This window comes from Astatotilapia calliptera, chromosome 23 (assembly GCF_900246225.1).
Source record: "Astatotilapia calliptera chromosome 23, fAstCal1.2, whole genome shotgun sequence".
Taxonomy (NCBI): domain Eukaryota; kingdom Metazoa; phylum Chordata; class Actinopteri; order Cichliformes; family Cichlidae; genus Astatotilapia; species Astatotilapia calliptera.
In genome coordinates this window covers 11717865-11738790 of record NC_039323.1, presented here as the reverse complement: position 1 = coordinate 11738790, position 20926 = coordinate 11717865, and the positions used below count along the sequence as shown (strand labels likewise).

The 20926-nt window shown below is 40.1% G+C and overlaps 1 protein-coding gene across 11 annotated transcripts in view; it reads right to left on the bottom strand.

The window, feature by feature from the left end:
* celf5a (cugbp, Elav-like family member 5a) overlaps positions 1–11481 on the bottom strand; it is a 187360-nt gene extending 175879 nt beyond the window's left edge. For all 11 annotated transcript variants that reach the window (XM_026158996.1, XM_026158999.1, XM_026158997.1 and 8 more), the window contains exon 1: positions 11005–11481. In XM_026158996.1, coding sequence (XP_026014781.1) covers positions 11005–11362 — 358 coding nt within the window. In that variant the 5' untranslated portion in view covers positions 11363–11481. The remainder of the gene's footprint in view (positions 1–11004) is intronic.
* Between the last annotated feature and the right edge of the window lie 9445 nt (positions 11482–20926).

Here is a 20926-nt window from a genome sequence, read left to right as displayed (position 1 = left end):
TACAAAATGAAAAGTTTCTCAATTTGGTACATTTCTGTCTGGATATATGCAGCTTTTTCATGTTTGGCTCTTTTGTTTTATTATGATTATGTTTAATTTTTGTGGGTTCTTTTTTTTAAAGTTTGACCTAAAATAGCTCCCAAATTTAAGTCACATCCCCTCATTTTATTTTATTTTTTTATCATTTGTTAGAATTTTTGCTGAATGTTTCTATGAGTCTGGAACTTTTACTTAAAGTGTTTGTTTCCGTCTTTTGTAATTTTCACAATCTCAGCATTTAGTAATTTGCACTGCCACTCTGGTAGCTGCTGGTAAGCTGAATACGAGCACCCTACTTCTACATAGGCAGTGGGCATAAAATGCGTACTGCAGAATCGTCAAATATGAATGCAATTCCGAGGAGACAGGCCCGGTTTAAACCACAACCTCTCTCTTTTAAACTCCACCTTTCATACCCTCTTTTCTCCATCTCCTTGCCCCAGAGGAGCCAAGCTGCCCCAGTGTAATGAAAAAGTGTGAACTTGCTCTCACTGTGGCATTTCCTTGGCCAGAAAGTGTGAAGGTAGCAGAAACTGAGCCAATCCTGGCACCAGCCTTGTCTGCTCGCTCACACATCATTTGCACTCTTTGGAAAACGCTATCACTGTGGCTAGATTACTTGCTTACTTCATTTACTGCCATGCAGGGCTCTAAGGGAACTGAGAGCCTTTCAGAAGGGTCGGTAGCTGAAACGCACATCATCGGCGTGGATGAAACGTGATTATGACCCGAATCATCGCCGGTCGGTTAGGCGGGAGGCTCTATGGCACAGATTGACCACGAGGGGGGGAATCAGTCTGGTCTCATAGAATCTTTTAGTTTATCTAATCATTTTCTTATCTTTGAAAAAAACACAACCACACTTCTTGATCTGTTTACACACAACAATCATGTCAATACTTAGGGCGAAGGCTGAAAGAGGGCAAAGAAAAACAGCTAGCGATGGCAGGGACCTTTCAAAACAGTCTCAGTCATTGTTCTGACAACAACATTTTTGCTGCCCCAGCTTAATAATGAGCCTCATAATGATATTGTAATAAAAGCAGTAGCCTTCTTTAACCTGTAAACCTTAATTATGTCAGACATTCACCTTCTATAGCACCAGAAACTGTGCACAGTAAACATCTCCTAACCCTGAATCCTCGTGCACTCTTCCATCACTCCTCCACTAATAACTGTAACCCTTCATCTCTGCTGCACCCAGCTCCAAAATCCTTTTCCATTTCCTCCTTCACTAACCCTCCCATCACACCTTCACTATGAGCTGGGGGAGGATGAACACTGCAGAGCACTGAGGAGCATCGGTGTCTATCATGAAGGCAACAAATAGCCCCTGCACCCTCGTGGTATCCTCTCTGACCCCTAAGTAGAAGAACCTCAGCCATTGATTTGTTGCTACTTGCTCACATAGACTACACTATAGCCTCCAAGAAGCGGTCAAACAGATCCATAGGCAGAACCTCCCAAAGGATTTCGTGTGTGTGTGTGTGTGTGTGTGTGTGTGTGTGTGCATGCATTCATGTATTTGTGTGTACATGTGATATATTGCCTAATGAGTGTGACAATTACATTTAATTCTTTCCGAAATGCTCAGTATATGTTTCATGATCAATACAGGGAAATAGAAACCATCACAGCAATGCAGGCACGCACTGTATACTGATACCTTCACAGTCACTTACTAGAATAAGTGTTGCTTAAGTGGTACTTCATATATATTCCAGCTGGTAAGTCATGACTGACTATCTTTCTATGACAGAATAACTGTATAAATGTGTTAAAACTATCATTGTGAACTATAGCCTTAAATAAAGCAGACATACAAAGTGTTTTTGAGAGTTAAAAAGTTCAACGTACTACAACACATCAATAGTTCATTCCCTAATAAACCATAAATAATTAAAACTGACATGTCAAATCATTGTCACGAACTTGTATTTGTTTGTTTATAATCACAAACTATCTGAAAATGTTGTTCACATTAATTATAAGTCTTATTATAATAATGCCTCAGTTATAATATATTTAATTATGCAATGTGTGTTGCAATTAAACACTTTAATTGTCACTAGACTTCTTGTTGCAGAATTGTAAGGTTGGCAGTAAGATTATGCAAGGCTCCTTTGTATGTTTACTATCATGCATTCCAATACATTTTTAAATTGAGAAAATGAATCACATTTTTATGAACATATAATAGAGGTTAAAGCTCAAACTCAGAACAACCTATCTGGAGATTGTTGTGACATTTAGATAAATGTACTTTTCTTTGTGGATGCAAATATTCAGCCGTCTCCTTAATGTTATCCAACTATTTAATAAAAGCAAAGGAAAGACTCCTACAATCAGTTGCAAGCATAAACACAGGGATTGCTAGCAGCGGGAAAGTCTCAACTCACAGAGACTTTGGAAGAGAAACCTCATAAATCCTTCAATTATCAGCTTGTTATATTTGCTATTAAGTGAACTTGTGCCAATTGTAGATGTCCATGTTATATTTGATCTGCATGTTGGCAAACATACTTATGACATATACACGTATTAGCATTAAAAAGGAATTTCCAACAACCACTTTATAAAGTTGGCAGCAAATGCAGGTTTTGTTGGTGACATGGCAGATTGCAACCAGCAGCCCGTCCCCAGAATTAGCCAGAATCCCTGATATTTGGCTGGATAACACTTATGATACAGCACTTTGGCATCCTCCACTGTTCTATAGCCTTTAAAGTAAGTCTTGACTTTTGTAGACTCTCTGAGTACATCATCCCTCTTTTGCTATTAAAGCCATGGTCCAATCTATAAATAGTAGTCCAGTGCCCTGCATCCCTGATGAGCAAGCTAATTGACACTGTTAATGGATAGAGTTTCACAGAGCTGTAAATAATGTGTAGGTTCACACTTACTGCCTCCTGCCGTGTTACTTCTGGGAGGGCAACAAGAGTTTACCTGCCAAGTCCCGTCTCTCCAGCCTGTCATCCCTGCTTCCCTCCCTGAGCCAAGTCTGCTCCGGCCAAGGGATTTACAGAAATCAATAACTCTGTGTGCCCCCACCCCACCTCCCTCTGCCCGAGTCAAAGTCAGAAAACTGCATCCTCTTCATGTACTCTAACAACCTCTTGAAAGAGGAAAACAGGACTACAAGAAAGGAAACCATAAAATCCCTTTCATTTTGGCCCACACCGTTTGTATTTAAAGTTTCCCTTTAATGTATGGCATATTTGATGCAATATTACTAAAAATGCATGTCCTCTGTCTAAAACTAAAAGGCATTTAAACCTCTGAGACAGCTCAATTGATCATAGCAAAGCCACAATCATAGATGACTGGCAGCTGCAAACTGACTATGGACTAAGAGACAGATCAGGTTCTCAGTCACTTTGATTTTACAAATTGAAAGGTACCTTAAAAGACATCGCTTCAAAGGCACGGAGGTTGCTTGGATGGACTGTTTGAAAGAGGGATGAGAAAGACAGACATGCAAGGAGAGCAAAAAACACTACCTGGTGAAATCATTCACACATTCATTCTCTATCAGTATACCGCTGTACATGGGCAACCTAATGAAATGAGATACACTTGATTTATCCCACATTGGAAAATTAATTTGTTAATGTGAAGTAAGTATAAAATGTGTCCAATACTGTATCTGTCCTTGTGGCAGTGAAGCTGAATCAGTCTCTTAGAGAAGGTGCTCCGTTGCATGTCCAGCAAGTGGTGCCGGAGGTAGTCACGATGCAATCAGTGACCTCCTCTTCGAGACTGATGTATATACACAAGCCTTTATAAAGACGCTGGTAATGAATACTGTTTTTTTATTTTCCATCTTTCAAAAGCTCATTTTCACTTATACCCTGCTTGCCAACAATATAATTTGTGTCATTGTCCTAACTTTTATTTATTTATCTCATATCACCACTGCAGCTGGAGGAGACAATTAATTAACACTAATGGTGTGACTAACAAGCAGACACCGGGGTGTTAATTGCCTCGATGTACTGTATTTCCTGGTAACCACATTAAATAGATAGATAGATAGATAGATAGATAGATAGATAGATAGATAGATAGATAGATAGATAGATAGATAGATAGATAGATAGATAGATAGATAGATAGATAGATAGATAGATAGATAGATAGATAGATAGATAGATAGATAGATAGTCTTTTTTAATTAAGCCAGATCTACCGTTGTACAGTGTACCACAGATCAGATGCCATAATGGAACTCATATAAAGTCCATATACTTTGCTTATTCTACAAAATTAATATTTGATCACCAGAAAAGTAACACAAATTCTGTCTCTCATCTTTCTATTCTGGCATGCAATTTGCTTGTATCAAACACACACAAAAAATGGATGCGATACATCTCTAGTACAAAGCCTCTGACCAGTTTATGTCACTGGCAATAGAGCACAGAGACTGTTGGCTGCGGCATCACTCCTTAAGTGAGAAAGATGGATGGAAGGAGCGTGGAGAGAGATGGCTGAGCGATGGAAGAGACGGGGTGTGAGGGGAGGCATGGAAAGGCGCTGGAAACGAGGCCTGCAGTCGCCCACAGATGCTCCCTCTGTCTCTCCCTCCTTTTGAGCACAGTACGGGAGCAGTCTTTTGGGGAGGCTGGCAGGCAATCAGTGATGCCATGCCAGCAGTGCAGCGATGGCAGCTTAACCTATTTTCGGAAATACCACAGAATATCTATTTATAACCGTGCTGAGCCGCATGTATCTTCACACATCCCTCATGGACTTGAGCATTCTTAGACATTTTCCAATCTAAAATGTGCCTTCCTTAAATTTCAAGGATTGCTTAATATCTGTGGAAAACAAGGTCTGCTAATAGTTCTGCTTATCCCCACTTAGGGTGGCAAACTACCATATTATTCACGCTGTCAAAATACTAACATTTTTCGCATAATATATTTTGTCATTAATTATAAACAGTTTTGCTGTTACTGCTTGCATTCTAATCATAAAATAAGAAATCACCTCTGGACAGCACAGAATTAACATTACAAGTAGCAGTGGTATTATTGAATTACATATTACTAGTGTTACTAGAGGGATTTTCTCATGTCAGCAGCTTTCAGGTGATTATTTTATCTGCCAAGCTTGGCCTCTGCTCCTCCTCAATCCATCCCATCCACTGTTGCCCAAACGGCAAACAGCCTGTCAGAGGCATCCTCCATGTCCCAAGCTGAACCATCACTCTGCTCTCCCAGCGCCTTGGGATAAAAGCTGCCATTTGTTTCTGCATCTCTGACAAACACTTATCCATCTGTCCATACATCCATTGTTCTGTGCCATGTGTCTGTCTGTCATTTGCCTCGTGAGCCCCGCTTCATACATGTTCCATCCTAACTGTGCAAATGCTCTCTGTCACACCGGGCTGTATGACAGTGGGGGGGGATTAGGTGAGAGTACCAAGTCCAGTATCCACAAAGCTTTGTGTTCACGTGCACTCTCAGGCAGATTCGTGTAAGACATAAATGCATTGTTCATTCACACCAATATCAAGGACTCGACGATTTGGCAATCAGAGAAATGTGACAGCTTGACTAATCTGTGATTGTTTTTTGTCCAAAACACGGGGGCTAGCAAGCCCTCCAAGGGCACGGTACTATAAGACAAGACAAATAACTTATTATTTTCCAGGCTTGTACAAGGCTTTATCGCATGAGTTCTCCTGAACCATTCCAAAATGGAGAGGGATTATCACAAAACATTGCATTAAAATCTCCTCTCTCCCCTCTCCCTTGTTATTTCATTTTCCTTCTAAAATGAATCTGTGCCCAGCCAGGCTCAAACACAACATTAAAGAGCTCATGCTATTCTAACAGAAACCACCAACCCCCTCCTCCTCGCGCTCTCCCTTTTCCCCCCTCTGTGCCTTTATAACCCCCCTCCCCCCTCATAAGAGTACACTCTGCTCTGTAGGCAATGGCACTCTGCAAAGCTGCCCATTCAAAATAGATAGTCTATTTAGAGGGAGATAGAAGCCTAAGAAAATAGCTCTGACCTTTGAGCCTGAGCAGGAAGGCAGCGCGCTTCTGCCAACTCTACCTTTAGAAAAGAAATGTGTCCACAAAACAGCCAAAAATAATTCAACTCAAAAATCTTCCATTTAAAATTTCTGGAAAAAGCCAGTAGCGCAAATTAAAATCGCCTTCCATCTCGCATCGATTATTATTATAGGTTGTCATCAAAACAGTCAACTTACCAATATAACTTTTTAAAACACCATGGCATCACCACCATCCCTTGAAACACAAACACTGTCCAGAAAATGTAGAATGAAGGACCAAAGAGCTTTATTTACTTGAGTTAATGAAATGCAAAAACATTAGAGGTTTTATTAATGAGTTAGACCTCACTGCTCATTTTCCCATCTCTGTTCCCATTCTGGGCACCCATTTACAGCAAACACATTCCACAAAGGTCATGGTGTAACAGCACTTCCAACAAACTGAAAGTATAATATACTGCAAGCAATAATGAATGTTGCATTGGTGCAGGAAATCAATCCATCTGAAAGGCTCTCCTGGGCAGGTATTAAAGGAGAGGGAATCGGAGACGGAATAAAAGTCAGGTGAGCCTGGTGAGCAGATACAAACCTCCAGCAGAGCGCAGCCTTGTTGCCATCTAAGATTGCCAATCTGCTTGGGAAACCAACAGAAAAGAGCAGGAGAGAGAGGGAGGCAGCACTCCTCATCCTGAAGTCAAGGCCCATAGCGCCTGTCAGTACCCGTTGAGCTGCTGCATCTTTTATGAGGAAAGCCCTGTTGCTTATTACAATATTTACAGACGTTTAAAGATTGCGAGGCGAGTGTTGTTACTGCATTAGCTTGGCTCGGTGGCCTTCGCTCACTAGACTCTGACAGGAGATTTTATTCTAGATTTGTTCAATCGAATCACTGCACAAAACTACACAGAGACCGAGAATTGTTTTTCAGGTGACTCAGAGGTCACACGCACAGCTGGAACGGAGTGTAGCTTTCATGGCATTTATGATATTGGTTCATTTCATTAGTAAATAGGCAATAATGTCAAAAGGAATAAGTTCCAAAGCTGTCTATTAAATCTGTAATATTAACACAGTTCGGTCTTTCTGTACAGTCCATGTCGTATCTACAGCTCTGTTTATGGATGTAAGCGAATTTTTCCCATCTGTTTCCCCAGGAGGGATGCTGTCCTACAGCAGTGCCGTGATCTTTGACACTTTCCATAAGGCACACGTAATATGAAAATGTGTGCATGTACTTCCATAATATCAAAGGAAGAAAGCAGCTTTAACAAACCAACGGTTGGTTTAACCAGTGCTGTTGCCTTTAAGCTCCATCTTCATAAAGGAAAACTGGAATGTATAGTTCTGGTTTGATGAATATGCTTTGTTCCAACTAGCTGTGCTTCCTTCCTTCTTTATTCTTTGAGGAGCACAACTTACAGAGAAACCCTATCCATCAGACTGCTTCAGACGAAGGAAAAAATAAAAACTTGAATAAATATTTCATTAGATTATTCTGTGATTTAATGTGCTTCTGCTTGCTGGGGTCTATGGCAATATCTCCATTTATAAATGCATTAACACAGTAATACTCAACACAAGCTTAGTATTGATATCCAGGCAGCCTTACTCGGCAGAATGGAGCAACCTAGGGATTTTTTTTTGTCTATGCGTCTACCTGTTGTGCTAAATTATACATTTCCTCTCTGATCTGAGTGCATTGTGGAAACTCACATGATATAATCTACCCAACTGCACTTTTAATTAAAGAATTTGATATAGCAAGCAACATAACAGGCACAATGCATAAAAGGAACACTGGTTCTGGATATATGCAAGTGCATATATGCATGTATGTATTTGTTCTGCATGTGCTAGTCAAAGGTAATTAGAGCCAAAGGGAGAAGTTTTCATAGTCTGTGATAAATTCAACATCAGGAAATCCTCTACTTATTAATACCAATTGGGCGACAATAATTGGCAGGCCATCGACAGCGTGGGCAGAATTAATCATTTGAAGAGGCAGGCTAGACTGAATTTTTAATTGGCAGAGGCAGCCACTGTTTAGGGAGGCAACCAGCTGATCACCCAAGAGACTGCTGCTTCAGACAATGCACATTTGCTAATCCTCTTGAGTCAAGTTATTATGGCCATGCATTATTATCACGCTTTACAAACTAATTCCATGTTTTCCCTCTCGGATTACCAAGGGGAAAAAACAGTTGCATAAGAAAAGAGGAAATAAACACAGAGAGCACAATGTGGATGAAATGAAAATCCAAAAAATCCAAATGACAGAATAAGCACAATGGCTACGAATGCACAACACTTAGTATAATGAAAATAGCATGTGCGCATGTGTGTATGTGCGTGTGTTCCTCTGTCCATCGATGTCTTTGTTAGTGTGAATGTGCCACTTTGAGGGTGCTTGCCCAGTGTTTCCATCAGGATGCGTACCCCATAATCCTTTTTCTGCTTAATAACGTGATTAACTATAAAATAACCTCATCAAGGATCACTGACACATTAGAGTTTGATTTTGTATTGTTAATTGTGCAACAAGGCTTCATTACATCCTAACTCATTTAATTTGACTGAACTATGCTTATCTAAAATTAATTAGCGGTTTGTACGTTAAAATTCAGGGTAAATAATGACATGAGAAATGCATTTGGAATCATATTTTTAGCATTTTTGCTAGATCAGAAGGAGAGGATTATCCAGCTACATTTAAACAAGATTTTTTGTTTAGTAAAATGCAAAAAAAAAATTTAAAAAAAAATTATAATGCACAATGAACAGATATAAAGGTTCACTGGATATTTTTAAGGGATTTCACTTTGTTGAAAGGCTCTTTTGAGTTTTGCATTTCAAACTGACAAGAGAACTGAGGAGGTTGATCATACAGAGTCTCACCGAAAGCAAGCAGTACATCTCAATTACACATTTTCCTACTTCTTCTACTTTACCACCAGGGCAAGAATGATGTAATACATTGATGATAATATAATGCTACGAGGAAATCTAACAAAAAACCTTTTCAAATGAATTACAATGTAGTTAAGCAGTTTATCACTGTATTAATTGACAAAATAATTGCTAATTATGACATATCAAATTTATGGCCTAGACAAATGTCAAATATTTCACTTGAATTATATACATGTCTACCAAAGATCAGTGTTTTTGTATGCGTAATGGAAATGTGCTGTTTATGTTATGTGGAAAGCCTAAATTGTTTTTTCCCTGATAGCACGGTAAGGTGACATCATTCAGGACCCAAAATACTGCCATCACTGTAACATGGGTGAAATGACATTTTAGTATATGCATGAACACAAGCACAAAAACACACACATCCAAAGCAAACCAGATCAGTGCAATACTGAAGAAATGACTTCCACAACAATAACATCAACTTTACGACCGTCATAAAATATGTGGCAAACATTATTATTATTATTATATACTGTAACTGTATCCTGGTTTGAAACCCTCACAAAGACTTGTATTAATTATTCTGAAGGAGATGGGGACGACCTTTGTAGCAGAAACAAATTTAATATCTTGCGATGGTGACTTGATGCATGACACGACAGGGTTTGTAATGTTTACTGTCATACATTATCATTTGTCTTTTCTAAATGTCACTGTAATAAAAGGCTTATCTCCTGTGCTTACATCCTTCACACATCTGCATCTGCTCTGCGAAATGAAGAATCCACGTGTGGAAAAAAACAAAGAAAAGGGTTTTTTATAACTGTGGATTTGACTAAATGATAGTCGAGGCCATTGCATGCTTTTGTTTGTGACTTCTATGTGTCAGCAATGAAATCACCATAAATGTTCTCCAGATGCATTAAGTATGCAATTGCCCTTTTGTCGTTATATGAATAAGATGTTGCAAACTTTGTGGACAGTGCACTGGCCTGACCGTTACAATGAAACTAACAGTGATCACAGTGCTTATAGTCAAAGCCTGAATGTCACTGATCAGCTAAACCAGTGCAGCTCTGGGGTTATGCACTTCAGGTCTAAATTAAAGGTTGGGTGAGGGTTCACGGGTCATGACGATGACAATGATGACGTCTGCACTGCTTGAATCTAGGGGATGGGGGGTGCGGGGTATGAGGGGGGGCTGTATCGTGAAATGCTTTTCCCACCCAGGCAGTGATCTATATTCTTGCTAGCCAACTTCATTATGGAAGATGGAAGTTGTCAGTGTATGTATAGTGACCTGAGTGGATTTACACCCTCTGCTTCCATTTCAGCAGAAGCATCACTGCCCACTCTCCGTGGCGACGTCCGTCATCTTGTGACAGTTCGTGCGCCCTTTGGAGACGTTGTAGAATTGAACTGATTTCGCCGTGTCGCGTTTGCACCCAGCCCGCTCTATTTGCACATGGGGAGATGTTAAAGAAAGCATATGGATGAATAAATGATGCCGCCCCTCCGCAAAAGATGGGACTGGCAAGAGGAGGCTGTTGAAAAATGCATCCTTTCCGAGCGCCTCTGCCCCACTTAGGAGCGTGTTAAGGAAACACTCAAAGGCAATAAAATGAAGAATTGTTCCTCGTGTTCAAAACACTCAAAATATGTGCAAATCTTTCTTTTTGTGGTCATAATAAATACTGAAATTTAGAGATAGAAATACAAAAGCGCGTCAAACCAATCTGATAATTACTAAAAAGCTAAAAACTTGCCTTACGCACAAAAAAAGCAACTGGAGCAAAATGCCAAACCTCATGAATGTTATACAGAAATATGAGCAGTGATGAGCATAACGATACAGATTATTTGGGGGATTGACAGCTGAGCGATTAAGCCCGATTAAACATGAAAATAAAAGTGACAAAAATCCGCATTTCACTACAAATCAGTTCAGTACGTACAGATACTAATAAGCAGATATTAAGCTTCATATGGGCCTCTCAGCCATTCGAGGGGCGACACATTACCTTTGTGCATGCCGGTGTATCGGTCCTTGAGAACTGTCAGTTCGTGGATTTTCCCAAACTGTTCAAACAGGGGTTTCAGGTCTTTTTCTTCCAAGTTCCGCGGTATCTGCCCGATAAACAGTTTAATGGCATCTTGGTCTTTCATGTTGCCGCTCTCCGGATGAATTGAAATGGGTTCTGACCCGTTCATGGGTTTCGGAAATGTGATCTGAGGGTACTGGTGCTGATGTGGGATAAGTAGTAGTGGTTGTTGGGTCGGTGGTGCCCCCGGTCCGGTGAAAACCAGGCTGGAGTGAGAGGGCTGGGGCTGCTGTGGATGGTGCTGCCTTCTTGTTTCAGTCTGAGTGAATCTGGCCATTCTGAGCTGGGAGCAGAGTGGATAATAATGACAACACACACACACACTGTGAGAGAGCAAGCACTCAGCTGGAAACCAGGCTGACTTTCTATCCGACACACAACACACACGCACACACAGTGAGGAAGAGGGGGTTGATATTGGTGAAATAAGCGCGCAGAAGCGATATGAGACACTATAGAGCGACACCCAGTGGTGTTTATGATGTACTCGAACTCAAAAAAGACTTCTTTCGGCTGCTTCCTTTAGGGGTCGCCACAGCGGATCATCTGCCTATGTTCCCTATCCCATCATTCTCCTCTGTCACATCAACCCTCTGCATGTCCTCCCTCACTACATCCACGAACCTTCTCTGAGGTTTTCATATTTTCCATCTTTTCCTCCTGCCTGGAAGATCCATATTCAACATCCACTGTCCAAAATCCTTCCTCTCCACATGTGCAAACCGTCTCACCCTTTTCTTTCTCACTTTGTCTCCAAACAGCTCACCGTGATCTGTCCCTCTGATGTACTAATTTCTAATTTTGTCCATTCTGGTTCCTCCCACTGAAAATCTTAACATTTTTAGCTCTGCCTCCTCCATAAATTACAGCAGGTCTCACTATCATCTTGCAAACCTTCCCTTTCTTTGCTGCTATGCTTCTGTCACAAATCTCGCCCTGCCTGCACTCTCTTCTTCACCTCTCTTGTCCACTGTCTGTCACTTTGGATGGCTGACCCCAAGTATTTACACTCCTCCACCTTGACTATCAATAATCCACCTTTCCACCAGTCTCCCTCATATATCCACACGTGTAGTCAGTCTTGCTTCTACTCAATTAAATTCCTTTTCTCTCCAGAGCATACCTCCACCTGTCGAGGCTCTCTTCCACATGTTCCCTACTCTCTTGTGGCCCCACGTAGCTGGGTTCAGCTCAACTCAGGAAAGACATTTTGGCAAAAAAAAAAAAAAAACAGAACAAAAAAAAATGAAAACATTAAAGATGGATTTGCTTTTGTTTTGTTTTCAATCACTGTCAAGACTGAAGGCAAAACCTTTACTTTAGTGAAAGTAGCAGCACAAAGAAAATTACTCAAGAGATTATTTCCCACAGCTGACATTCACAGTGGGGAAAACACAGGTGTTAGCAATTACAATAATGACAGCTCTGTTCTGTTTAAGCGCCCCAGTATGCAAGTCTGCAGCAGAATAGCCCGACTATTTACGCTCGCATATTTCTAGCTGTAATTTATAAAATGTCTTCTCTTAAAGTTTGATCACATTTTAAAATTTTAAATGTGGAAGCCAGCTGTCAATCTCTCAGTGTGTAAACAATGAATGAACCCTCTGGTGTCCACAACACTGTTTTGTCTTTAAAGGACCATCAGGAGGGGTAAAGAACACATTTATTTCTTTTTTCTCTAAATTAAAACAGCTGAAGGTTAAACAGTGCTATGGTGCAGGCCATTACCATGTATTTGAATTAATGGCACTGTAACAGTATCCAAAGGTTGTTCTTAAATCAAATAATCAAAGATTGGCTTTTTAGTAAGACATTCCATTTTTCTGTTTCTGTGCCTACAAAGTTATCACAGCACAGAAAAGCTCAGCAGAACTTTTGTTCTAATTAAAATGTACCTTTAGAAGATTGCCATTTCATTTGGCTAATTTGGGTTCCCGAATCTTAATATTAGGTCTCTGAGCTGAAAAAGGATTTCTGCACTGAGCAAAGACTGTGGATTTCCCCCCCTTCATTTACTTGCTCTGAAAGAGATCACTTTACAGCCGGTGCTGAGAGGAGGAATGAATGCAGGGATCAATAACACTTTCAACGCTTTCATTGTAAGTTGTATGTACAGTTTTAATGAGCATGCGAGTATTGTAGAGAGAGCGTGGAAAGATACAGACCCTCTTCTTCAATAGCCAATTTTCAGCAAATAAAATGACAAAATATCAACTACTGTAGACAAATAAGTGAGCATTGAACTTCTTGTTCTTCCTCACCACAACGAATTCATAATACAACATCCAAAAGACAGAATTTTATGATTAATCTTTGAAAGAATAGTAACCACAAGGAAACTAGGCAAAGAGCTTTTTGTTGGATCAACATACAGAGCAATAATATCAGCTTGTTGATATAGAATAGAATAGCTCTTTATTGTCATTGCACATATACAACAAAACTGTTGATACAAAATCTGTGATCTGTGTGCAGCCGGGCTTGTTGTCACGGCTTACATGGAAACTTAAAGGATTTTACTTCACCTGTGCTTTTCAAAGTTAAAATGCTGGCTGTAAAAACAGTTTATTGTCATCAGATTGAGTCGAGAGACCAACAAGCATTAACTACAATTAAGAGACTTACCATATTTTTTTCAAATAGCATGCAGACTAATCCCCCAAGAGGGGATTTATTTGCATCATTTGCTTTCTCTTTGCAGACTCTGTCAATAGCACTCAAATCCTTCGTGAAAATGAAACGCTGAACAAAAGAACGCCAGCAACAAAACTAATGCAAAACAGAGTAGGTAGTTTTGCAACTAAGCCACAAACCATCCTTTAAATAAAACACATCTGCAGGACAGATTTCTAATTACAGCCTATTTAACAGTGGGTTAAATGAAGTGATATACTGTCTGTGACAGCAGGCTCAAGGCTGCGAGGTGAATCGATACTGCTGGCTGTTGCTGCTGCTGCTTCTCTCACCGTGGAGGAACGGCACCACAGGGGTGCTCTCCCAGAACTTTAACTTCTGAATATCTGCATCACTGTGTAAGTGAACCGCCTTCAGCAGCCCCTGTTGTTTTGAATTCCGCGGCGCACCTGAAAAGCTAGGCGAGTCTCACTTCCGAAGGGCCTAACGTGCAGCAGAAACAGACTGGTCAACAAAGTTCAGCGTTGAGAAGTTTGGAGAAAAAACATGGGCTACAAAGAGAAGACGGCTGTTTTCTCTGGGAGAGAAGTGGAGGTCATTTCAACTTTATTGAATTCTGCTCGTATAATTTATTTTTGCAAAGTTCAATAAGCGCAAGTATAGAGAGAAAGACGTAAGCTGGCAGGGGTACACATTGACACATACCAGTCAATAAAACGGCGGGTGGTGACTACATAGACACAAGGCATTTTGAAAAATGAATGTTACTCTTTGAAGCAGTAGGTCCCAGAACACCATGTAAGTTAGAGTTGCTGAAGCTGCTGTTTGTTTTCAATTTGCGCACCACAGTCAAAGTCTTATTTTATGCTCCACTCATAGTGTTATTAATTTATTGATTAAAAGAGGCAGGGTTCTCTGGCCATCTGAATGGGAGTTGGCAGGGACAGGAATCGAAGTAGATGTGTTTGGCATATGGCTCAGCGTGTCAGCCCGCTTACATCTGCAGTGGGGAAACAAACAGGGACACAGTACAGCTCATATTGAATAAGGGTAGTGAGCTGTCATGGCTCGGGCTCAGTGGCCTCTGAGGGAGGCTGAGTGGCTATTTTTAGGGATATGGTCAGCGCAGGGGGAGGGGTATTGAGAACTTCCACTTCATGGTTTTTTATTGACCAATGCCATTAGTGTTTTACCAGGCTGACGGCAGAGACAAGAAATCAATAAAGGTCACACTATTTGTGCAAACTAAAAAGTTACATACAATTTAACTTGCTGGCTTTTATTTTGCTGCTTGTTAACCAGTCTGGACCTTGAGAGGGAGGCAGCCTAGCTTGAGCTGTTCAGCTTGGGAAGTCTTTGAGGCCCGAGGGAGACAAAGGCAGCTCTGGGAGTCATTTTGCATTCTGCGAGCTCTTGTAGACGTACAGTCAAGACAGACATACTCCTACACTCATAAACACACATGCCACCCAATTATCCAAATTCAGCATTGTTCTCCAGATTGACTAACTCGCTTGCATAATAAGCAAACACCGTCCATGTGAAAGCGCACTTTAAAACGCTGCATGCTGTCTTGTTATGAGTTGATGTTGGTGAGCGAATTAGGACCTTGACATCACAAAGTGCGCAACACTTTGCTGTCAAGAGACAGCTCCTCTCTGCTCGGGCTGGCTTGGTGATTGCAGTTGTGGGTAAGCAGCAAGAGTAAGATGTGTCCCCCGGTGCCTAATTCATCGTTGCATTCTGGTTATGCATTGCAAAGCACGCTTGTTCAGCTGTAAGATGTTTTTCGAGAAAATTAGGGTGTGATGTGATGATGGTGTATCACACTTGAGACAGTTTTATGGACCAGTGACTTAACAGGCTGATGAGATGTGATAAGAGCTGGTTGAACTGCGGAGCTGGGGTGATGCACCTTTCTTTACAAGCCTTAGATCCCTGGAATGAAAGTAGCTTAGAGCTGTTTGATATTAACCAGTTATTCCAACAAAGAAGGACATTTTAGAATTTTTTTTTTTTTGTTGTGGTTTTGGTTCTGTTGCAATCATTAAAAGGGTCATCTGTGTCAAATAGCCATCCATTCACTTACTTTACTGTTCATCTTACCAGGTTTACACTGGGATATTTTTGCAGACACTGGGCGAAGGTGGAGTTCTCACATCCAACTAACACAGAGAGAAATACCACACAAATTTAGAAATGCAACCTAACATGCATGTTAATGGACGTCAGGAGGGAACTGGAGAACAGCCACGCACCCACAGGGAGAACATGTAAACTTTCCACCAAAAAGGCTTTAGCCAGCCACAAGGTCGAAGCCAGCAAGTATTTCCTCACTGCGAGGGGACAGGCCTAACTACTGCGGCACCGTTCTGACTGTGTGTCAAACGAGATCAGGAAAATAAGCTTAAATGTGTAAATAATTGAAACAGTGATATATTTTTTAAGATCTAAAGTAGAGATAAGTGCTACTTCACTACATCTGTTTGCTCTAATAAAACTCCACAACCCGAAATGACAAAATAGTAAAGACTTGCACATGAATTCTACAATCTCGGTGAGCATACATAATTATCCAACAGAGCCAATTTAAAAAGCAGCCGAAGAGTACACACCAATTTCCTTTTTTCATTTCCAGTTAAGAAAGGCCAGGAGTGTAATCATTAGGAAAAAGAAGGAAATGAGATGCCTCTTGGAGCCGTGCTTACAGTAACTAGCTGTCTAAATAATAATTACATCAACCTCCCTTAACTCTCTGTAGAATGAGCAATATAATTTTTAAGGGGACCTCAGATTTAAACTGCACCCAGGGGGTGTTTTTATTTATATTTCATTCTAATTGTCCCTGCTTACTTTCTGTGTTTTTACTCTGGTTGGTTGGTAGCAGTTCATTTTGGCACTAAACAGATCCAGTTTGTGGTTTCCTCCAGCTGAATTGGAGGAACTGCTTGTACTTTGTCCATGGAGGAAGTGAAGCAGACTGTTTTCTCCTGCACCAGTCTCTTGCTGTGCATTATATGTGTTGACGGATAAGAGAAGGGACAATCATTGAAAATAATTTTGACATATTGTAGATTAATTTTATCACCCAAAATTGCTTCCCGGAGAATCCTGTCACCCACTGTGACTGCAGTTTTGTTGCAGAGGAGAGAAATAGTCAGCCTGCAGAGCAATCATGTCTCCTAATCTGAGTCACTGCTGTGATCTGAGTAGCCTCAACAGCTACCTCAATTTCAAGATTGCCTGGACTGCTGCTGTTTTAGTATTGATACAATTATCGCTAGAAAAACATCATTAGATCAGCAGATTACATGGTGTTCAAGCTGCTTTTCCACAACCTCGGGTCAGCGGTGACCATTTTATTTGTATGCAGAACTGCCCATTTTGCAAGCAGATCTGCCCTTCCTATGTGTGTGTATATGATAAGTATATTTGCCTGGAAAGAGAAAATCCCTGCAATGTTACAAGTAAATCATTGCAATATTGAAACAGGTAAAATGGTGCACCAAGGTTTATGTATGAAAGTGTTTCCAAACACCCTTTTTAAAAAAAGAAAATACAAATCTGTACCAGAACAGTAGAAATTACAGACACTATAAACAACATTTTATAAATCCTTATAAAAGTTGGTCATTGTGATTTAAAAGAAGTTGACAAATTTTCTTTATACTCATTTATAGGGCATTATTTCAAGGGAATTTCCACCAAAACAAAATGACATGTAACAAATGATCACCGACTCTAGTCCCAGTTTATACTTGCACATTATAACCACAAGGTGGCAGTCGTGGTCCACTTCGTGCTCCCCTCTGATCCCAGTCATTTGAGGACACCCATGTCTAAATAATGACTAACCTATGATAAATTATTGATACTTCCCCTAAAGCTGTGTTAGGAAAGCCAAAAAAGCAAATCTTAGTAGCTGGCTCTGTATTTTGGCGTCCTTCGTTAGCTGATTACTTCTCTGCTTTGGCACAGTCCGTGCGGAGGCTTTTGCACAACTTTTATGTCAGGGAGCTTCTATTTGGTAACAGTAGGGGAGACCGGGGATAGTTGTAACATTTTTGACATTTCTGTCTGTAAAGTGGAGCTCTTTTAAGGTAGTGGATTCAAAATGGAATGCAAAGTATTTACATGTCTCTGCTATCAAATAGTGCAGCTATTTTCTCTGCAGCGCAATTACTCATTGCATGGTATGGTGAAATGTTACAATTAACCCCATAGTCTGGGTTAGTTGTAACATATCCCACACTATGAAATGTAACACAATGAAATAAGGGTACTGACAAAACATTAACATGTAATCTTTTTTATTCAACACATGAATGCACTTAGAGCCATTTATGTAGCTGTGTGTGTGTGACAGAATGCAGAAATCTAGCTTTTGAACCATATTCCAACCCCCCAAAAAAGACAAATTATGGAATTTTCTGCAACTGAATATTTCATTAATTTAGGTTGGTCTTCCTTGATTTTGGCCTCATTGGCTCAGTGGGCATTGTAACCTACAACTCTTGCACCAACTTTTGAACATAACAATGAAGCTGAAAAAATGTAGTTGTGCACCAGCATCACAATTCCATTACTTTTTTCATGGCTTACCTTGGTGTGGTTTGCAAAGTGCTTCAGAAAGATGAGGAAATCTGTTTCTTGCACCCATCCTGATTTATTTCCACTACCACTACTTCCTACTGGTCCATCTCTGACAAAGTGGCCTGTATTATGTATGCGTGGGAACACAAACAGTGGAGAAATTGTGTTGCCAATGGCATTAACCACATGTACTAAGACCAGTGAACCTTTCTCTGATGTCATTGCCCCAACTTGTTTAATATAAGTTAAAGTAATAGTGCGGTAAGTTGTAATAGGGCTGTTCGATATAACGATATATACCGGATGACGATATAAAAGCGTCTATCGTTTCATTTTACGCTACCGTTTGTTTCGTGGTGTCGCAAAATAAACGGTTTACGGCAATATTTTTTCATCGTTTTGATGGTCACTGTAGTGGCTATATAAATTTCTTAAAGTTCTCTCTTTCTCTTATATTCAATATAACCACACTACAGACGGACAAGCGCCTGTTTTTATGCTTGTGGTTAGCAACAATGACGGTCACACCATCGCATGTCCGCTTGTTTATGTTCCACATAAACCTTTCACAATAAAGCTCAAGATCCTGTTTAGACTTTTCAAAATAAACTGAATCACGTGAAAGAGCAGATTATTTACGGATGAGAAGTAAAAAAAGAGCTGCCAGGTGCTAAAAAATTAACCTTAGACTCAAACGTTAGTACGGAGCCCCGCAGGGGACATGGGAGAAAAAAAATTAAGACAGACTTTTGCGAGATCTCGCAAAACAAACTCGGGATCTCGCAAAACTTTTAGCCGCATTCTTCGGACGCCGGCTCGAAGCCGACCGGGAGGTCGAGGCACGATGTGCCGGGAAAGCAGTGTTCCTCCCGGCTGTAGTAGGTCTTGACCTCCCGTTAGCTTCGAGCTAATGCGGCTAAAACTTTTGCGAGATCTCGCAAAACTTTTGCGAGATCCCGTGTTTGTTTTGCGAGATCCCAAGATAGTTTTGCGAGATCTCGCAAAAGTCCGTCTTAATTTTTTTTTCTCCCATGTCCCCTGCTGGGCTCCGTAAGAACAGGCTTTTCCCCGCAGCACACCGTGTAATAAACACTCACAAAGAAAACGGTGGCTGTTACAACTTATGTCTAAAAATGTATAGTTTCACTCGACTCCAGCTACATGACATGCAGCAGGAAACACTTCCCGCAAGACGAGCTGCACGAGATTCACAGAATTTACAGAAAATGTTACATTTTTGTGATTTATATCGTTATCGGACGATAGAATTCTTATATCGGGATATGAGATTTTGGTCATATCATACAGCCCTAAGTTGTAACATTTGCATTATTGTTACACCTAACCCAGACTGTTGCTGTTACAACTGACCCAGACTCCTATAGCCATGAACTAGCTAAGATTACAGCCAACGGCTAAAATATTAGCATTAAAGACATACACAGAATTTATCCCCATAGACATACAAATAACATAATTTAAGTTTGATGAGTTTAACTGCAGAGCAGAAAATGCTATTAAAAATTGAAATAAAGTTTTTAAAAAAAACTTACTTTTTAGCATACAAATTACTTTTTTTCTTCTTAAATTGTCTGTGTTTGACAAAATGTGCTGATTTTTCACATGTGATAGAAGAACTGAATTGGGCATGTACAGGATGAATCACATCATTTGACCCTGATTGGAGAAATTGTGTTACAACTGACCCACATTACAACTATCTCTGGTCTCCCCTACTACGCAACATATTTTGAGGAATATACTGTAACTGCCGAGCCAATGTTGAGGGCTTCGAGTCAGTCAGTTTCAATTTCTTGGTAGGCCTAGCTAACAACATTAAAAATAATAAGACATGTTTGAAAAGATTCTGCAACACTCTCAAAGTGAACTAAGCTACTACAAAGGTTTCTTCGGACTACTAAAAATGTGCTACTACGTGGACGGATAATAGAAGTTAATGTTGTTTCATTTTTATAACTTTTACAGCTGTTTTTGTGCTGTTAGGTTTGTCCAAACTGATAAAAGGCTGCTTCAGAGCAACTGAAAGCTGTTTAGGTTTCAGAGAGACAGGTTTTAAAAAAAAGTGACCCAAAAACTCATTAACTGACTGTATGGCTTTTCAGCTTTTAGTGTCTTTGTTCAGTCACATTGTTCAACAATGCTCGACACTATATTCCTTGATGATTGACACATAATTAAAGTAGAATTAAAGCAGCTCTGCTTTGAGTTGGAAAACAGAAATTTCCAGAGCTTTGGAGGAATGATACTGAAGTCCTCTTCAAGTATAAATATGTGATACTTTGAATTACTTAATAAAGCTGCATTATGTGTTTCATTAGTTTAATAAAACAACTAGTAATATATCTTGAAAAATAGTAAAATGGGAAAAGTGTATTCATTTGTACAAAGATATAGATTTAGTTTAGTGAACATAAGGTCAGGTGTTTAACGCTACCTTTAATTAAAAAGATGTTAACACAACTTGGCTGAAATATACATTGATGCCAATAAAGAACAGCATTGTTGTTATTGATAATGGAAGCAGAAGATTATCAAAATGTTAAAATGAATCTGCATTTACAGACAGAGTCCCTGGAAATTTAGCAGCTGAAGT